This window comes from Sorex fumeus, unplaced genomic scaffold (genome assembly GCF_029834395.1).
Source record: "Sorex fumeus unplaced genomic scaffold, SorFum_2.1 ptg000100l, whole genome shotgun sequence".
NCBI lineage: Eukaryota > Metazoa > Chordata > Mammalia > Eulipotyphla > Soricidae > Sorex > Sorex fumeus.
In genome coordinates, this window is record NW_026606157.1 from 6,162,311 (window position 1) to 6,168,368 (window position 6,058).

General features: G+C 39.0%; 1 protein-coding gene across 1 annotated transcript; it reads left to right on the top strand.

The window, feature by feature from the left end:
• The first annotated feature begins 472 nt into the window (after positions 1-472).
• IAPP (islet amyloid polypeptide) lies at positions 473-5,699 on the top strand. The gene is made up of 4 exons (XM_056134647.1): positions 473-527; positions 1,019-1,113; positions 1,327-1,416; positions 5,358-5,699. Exons 2-4 carry the CDS (start codon positions 1,034-1,036, stop codon positions 5,545-5,547), a joined length of 360 nt encoding a protein of 119 aa, XP_055990622.1. The 5' UTR covers positions 473-527; positions 1,019-1,033; the 3' UTR covers positions 5,548-5,699.
• The last annotated feature ends 359 nt before the right edge of the window (positions 5,700-6,058 follow it).

A 6,058-nucleotide genomic window follows, 5' to 3' on the forward strand; every position in this document is an offset into this window, starting at 1 on the left:
CGCATCCCACGAAGTTCTTGGGGTTATTTTCATTTAATTAGCAATTAGGTTCCTCCATGCTCCTGGCTTCCCTCCTTACAACAAAATCTATTTGCCATAATTTTCCATCACACCCCCCTCCCAGCCACCCATTCTTCCCTAGACGATATTATTGAAACCTTGAAAATCATCCTGGTCTTTCACAAAGAGCAAATTGCACCTTCTGTCGCTGTTGGGCGCTGCCTGTGGAACCCACTGTCTCTCACACAGGCGCTCCCAGGGCTCCAGTGAGATTTACGTTATTTACTGAGGTGAGTGTGGGTTGGCCCATCTGTCTCTGCTGTGTGAGGCATTTTCTATCTGCAGGGGTGGAAACGATGACAGAGGCTCTGGGAACCCCCTGATGTCAGCTCTGAGGGGGTGGGGAGGCTATATAGGAGCTGCCTTCTTCAGAGCCTGGCCAGAACCCTGCAGGGGAGGGAAGCTGGGGACGCTTCCTTGCTCTCGAAAGCCATTTTCTGACATTGCCAACTCGGACCCATTGGAAGGTAGAGAGCTTCCTGTTCAGGGAAAGAGCAGGAGTGGGATTCAATAGGCGACTTCTTTCAAGGAAAGGGTAAAAGAAAAGGGGAATGTGAAGAATTAGAAAGTTGAACAGTTTAAGGGACTAGGTCCACAAGATTAAGATCCTAAGAGATCGTGGATTTGTGTGTGTGTGTGTGTGTGTGTGTGTGTGTGTGTGTTTAATTTTCTAAGTAGGATCCAGATTAAAATTCTATAAGCCAGAGATAAGAGAAATTGCTTGATTTTGAACTGAAGAAATAGTACAGCAGGTAAGGTATTTGCCTTACATGTGACTAACCCAGGTTAGTCCACATATGAAAAACAAAAAATGTAAGGAGGGAGGGGGGAGGGGAGGAAGGGAGGGAGGGAGGGAGAAGGAAGGAAGGAAGGAAGGAAGGAAGGAAGGAAGGAAGGAAGGAAGGAAGGAAGGAAGGAAGGAAACTGCTTGGTTTCAAGACCAAATTCTTCTTTTCAGACCATCTGAGGGGCAATGTACACCGTGAAGCTGCCGGTGGCCCTTGCTGTGCTGTCTGTTGCGTTTCATCATCTGAAAGCTACATCCATTGAAAGGTTAGTAATTTTAGATTCTGCTTCTCTACTAGAGTGGAAAAAGGAAAAAAAAATAAATGCTGCAATGTTATCTAACAGCCCTTGTGCCATCAGATTGCTGACTAAATGGCGCTAAGTATAGTAACTGAAGCTGTTGAACCACTGCTTGAGTTGTGCATTCTTCAAAGAGTAATGTCGGTAACGGGTGACTTTCTTGGGTGGGACTTCTGACAGCCAGGAATGGACAGATCCAGTTTTGACACGAAATATGCTGTTGGAACTTCGAGAGGCAAAGCCACAACATGAAGGAGGAAACACCCAAAGGTAATCACTTCTACTTTATTAATGCGACTCACAAACAAACTGAAGAAAATTAAGGGATGTATTTTTTTTTCAGCTGGAAATTTGTTGTATATTTATAAACCTTTGTTTTTTCCCTTAGAGGACTCTGGCAATATCCCAGACTTTCACATCTGTTTCTGGAAATTGACATAAATGGAAACAATGGGGAAAGGGATGGGACGGAGACAAGTCCAAAGATTTCCTAAGTTAAATTGAAAATAACTATTGAAAAACTTTGCATGAGAGGAGTCCTGTCTATTTTGTTAGCTATTCTATTAACTAAGCAAAATTATTATTATTATTAGTATTATTATTATTCACGGCAAAGCCTAGCAAGCTACCCGTGACGTATTCAGTATGCCAAACATAGTAACAGCAAGTCTCACGACGGAGACGTTACTGGGCCTGCTCGAGCAAAATTGATAAACAACAGGAGGACCGTGACAGTGACAGTTTATTATTATTTTTTGCTTTTTGGATCACACCCGGCGATGCTCAAGGGTTACTCCTGGCTCTACACTCAGGAATTACTCCTGGCAGTGCTCAGGGGACCATACGGGATGCTGGGATTTGAACCCGGGTCGGCCGCATGCAAGGCAAACGCCCTACCCGCTGTGCTATCGCTCCAGCCCCTTATTATTAACTTATACTTTGTAAAAATTCTACAGAGTTTCTCCAAACATAAATTAAAAACTCTTGAAAAATGTTTTCAGCTGGAAGCAAATCTATCAAAATTTCTTTCAAGGCTAGACAAATGGGTAGGGTGGGTACGCTCAGAAGGGTGCTTGTCTTACACACAGTCAGCCCAGGTTTTCATCCTGTTACCCCATAATGCCCTCTCCCCCCTTCCCACCCGTCCCCGACTTCGCCCCATCGGGAGTAATTTCTGAATGTGAAGCCAGGAATAACCCCTCAACACTGCTGGGTGTAGCTCAAATTGCTTCTCATAACTTTCCTGAAATCAGAGAAAACAAAAAACAAAAACCTTTTGAAGATTTCCTTTTCAACAATGTGGTGTTATTTAAATAAGAATATTAAGGGAATCTAAAAAGGATGTCAGTTGGAAATGCTAGAAGCAATTCAACTTGCAAGTGGAAAGTCTTTACGACTGTAATTATTAATCAACTGCCTTAAGCCCGGACTCATACATATGTCATAAATAATGTGAGAGGGACTAGCTTGTGTCTAAATCCATTTTAATCCATGCAGTCTTGTGGGACTGACCTTGCAACTTATGTAGTAAGACTTGGGATCACTGAGTTGCCTTTGGTACGGGTTCCTTTGGGGTCATTGAAGATTAGGTTTTTCTCTCCATTGTCAACATCTCATCTAGATTTCCTATAGGATAATTTTGGTGGAGGAGGGAGTCTCTAGCAATATCTAAAGATTTCTAGAACACCTGCATGTAATAACTAGCAGAAATCACAGAATCATTTATTTATTTATTTGCACAGAATATTCATCTTGGAATACAGTACATTTTAAATTTTTATGCATAAAAATAACTTTAAACCTGCTACGAAGTGTCTGATGAACTAGCAGAACATTTGAAGGATCACAGAAAATTAGCACTACTACCTAGCATTTTTTTCTATATATCCCTTTTCTTTCCTTAGTGATAGACATTTGTTAAGTACTTTCACTGCTATGTCTTTAAGGACCTTCATTAATTATGAAATGAACATCACTCCGATATAGAATACTGTGTAATAGCATCAATTATTTAATTTTCATGCCAGCTTCACAATCTCTTACTCTGAATTGTTATTAGAAATACTGGTAAACCATTCTTCAGATTGCTTTTAATGACTTCCCTGAAATAAGTATATTTGGTCATCTTTCCAAATGGAGGGGGGAGTATTTATCATTCTGAGCAGTTTAATAGCCTACAACATATTTTTAAAAACTGATGCAGATAGGTTATTTATTATCATTTTCTCATCCAAAATCAATCATATTGAGAGCTTTTTTTATTTTTATATCTACATGATACAGGATTAAAAAGTAACTGACTTTACAAACCACCTAAAAATAATTGTTTTGTGTGATAAAGGTATCACACACTTGCCCACTCATTTTCCTATACTGTTAAAAGTACCTCAGGGAAGATAATCAGAGGGTTAAAAACAAACCATAATTATAGGAATTTCAAGCTCTTTATAGTCACCAAGACACCCTAAGAATTCACAAATGGACAACGAAACCAAATTCTCAAAGCTCAGAATTCGACATACAGATGTTTAGCATTCAGACATTCAGTATATAGAATATTTCACAGACCTCCTCAGGCGTTTACCCAGACTATTGGGAGATATATTCCTTTGAACCTCATTCTTTGACCCACAATTTCCTGCATTGTTCTAAATTTAACAGTTTATGTTTTTTTGTTTTTGTTTTTGCTTTTTGGGTCACACCCAGAGATGCACAGGGGTTACTCCTGGCTCTGCACTTAGAAATCACTCCTGGCGGTGCTCAGGGGACCATATGGGATGCTGGGAATCGAACCTGGGTTGGCTGCGTGCAAGGCAAATGCCCTCCCCACTGTGCTGTCTCTCCAGCCCCCTAAATTTAACAGTTTAGAGTATTTTAATCAAATCCCAATTCCTACTGTTTTTTTTTATTCAGGAAAATTTTACCATCTTTTAAAATCCAATAGCCAGTGTATAAATCAAGTGGTTTAGTTCCTAAAAATATTTAATTATCCTTTGGAAATGCATAGTGAGTATGCATACTGCACATGCAAAAAGAAATAAAAGACAACACGAACGAGATTGATATATGTGAAGTTCCAAAATAGATTTCCTTTGTCTGAACACCTTAACTGCAGACACTCAACTCATTTAATTATCCAATTGTTTAATTCAATTCCCAAAAATTTAAGAGAAATTTTCTATATCAAAGAGGAAACATGAGACTGAAATTAGAAAGTTTCAGGTGAAATTTAAAAACATTTACTCTTAAGCTTGTACTGTAAAGAGATGAAGAAAATGAATATACTGGGATGAAATTCATTATCTCTTCTCCCAATTTTATATATAGATATATAAATATATTGAGATAGAGAGCAATATATATACATAGCAGCATAGCTACGCCTCTTTGCCACAGAATACTTAGTTTAAATTTCATCAATAATTTTACCTCAGTGGAACTGAAACAAATATACTTTCTTAGCAGAAGGAAGTCCAACATTATTGTTCTGTATCTATTTTCAATACCATGTTGCAAGAATATTGCAACAAATGGTGAGACAATATAGAGAGCTAATACAAATATATGCAGCAAATAGAAAGTTAAAAGTTGGATCAGTTATTGAAGGATCATAGGACAATTAGCACTATTACCTAGCATTCAAGCATGGTAACCAGTTTTTACTAGCCTAATAATATTTTCATGCAATTGGTTCAAGCGGAAGAATGTGGGGACTATTAATACCATGAAGGGGAAGTCTTGTGACTTTATCATTTTACCTGATCTTAGCATTAAAATAGTTGAAATCATACAAACGAAATAGGTGGGAAAAGGAACATAATGTTCCAGTATTTTGCAGAGTAATAAAACCCCTACGTGCAGCGGATAAGTGTGGGTAGGCTCTGTGCTCAGGGATCACTCCTGGCGGGGCTCAGGGGACTATCTGGGGTGCTGGGGATAGAAACGAGGTTGACTATTTGCAGGGCAAGCACCTTACCTGAAAAACTGTTGCTCAGCTATTTTATGACTTTCTAGATAAACACTTGATTCTCCTTCATCTATAACCTATCCACAGCTTCTAAGTCACTCCTCTAGCTGTTTGTCAACAAAGACAGTGGGTTACTTATGTGAAAATGTCCCCCTTAACGTTTTCATCAATATGATCTGCTTGGTGTAACCTGGCTGAACGCAGGCTGCTGTCCAAGTCTCTAACCTCTCTTTGGTGTTACTAGTCATCAGATGGAGAAGCGTAAATGCAACACGGTCACATGTGCAACTCAGCGCCTGACAAACTTCTTAACTCGCTCCAGCAACAACATCGGTGCCATTCCTCCTTCGACCAATGTGGGGTCCAATACTTACGGCAAGAGGAACACAGCTGAGATGTTAAACAGAGAACCACTGCATTACCTACCCCTGTAGTGGCGTTATACCCCAACTGTTCTTGTAGTCTTGTGTATGAATACTTAGTGATCTGCTGTGTCACTCAATAGTGCCTTTTCACTTCTAGTGTGGCTTTATGGCTCTGTGTGAGTGCCAAGTTTGTGGTGGTATATACAAATTGTCACGTTAAGAATTGCTTTAAACTCAATACTCAATAAAAAACCCGTTATTTTAAAAGGTGGCATCTTTTAAAATGAAATGTTCTTGCTATAGATATTTATTTAAGTTTTTAAAAATAATTTCTTTATAATCAGAGTTTGGGAACAAAAGAGAAAATGGCAGTTGGCAACTTGGTAAACTAAAAACTGAGTGGAAATATATGATTCTAAATATCTGGAAAGACTGCAATTATTAAGTTCCACAGCTAAGCAATGACATTGTTACACCAGATTTCTGAAATGATGTCCAATGCTATTTTTAAATCATAGAATCTTGTGCCTGACTCAGTCCAAATATTTTTTAAATTCAGTTCTCTGTTGTGCTTGCTTGC

Coding starts and splice junctions, on each gene's coding strand:
- IAPP (XM_056134647.1), top strand. CDS start 1,034: ATGTACACCGTGAAGCTGCCGGTGGCCCTTGCTGTGCTGTCTGTTGCG. Junction 1,114..1,326: donor AAAGCTACATCCATTGAAAG/GTTAGTAATTTT, acceptor GACTTCTGACAG/CCAGGAATGGACAGATCCAG. Junction 1,417..5,357: donor GAAGGAGGAAACACCCAAAG/GTAATCACTTCT, acceptor TGGTGTTACTAG/TCATCAGATGGAGAAGCGTA.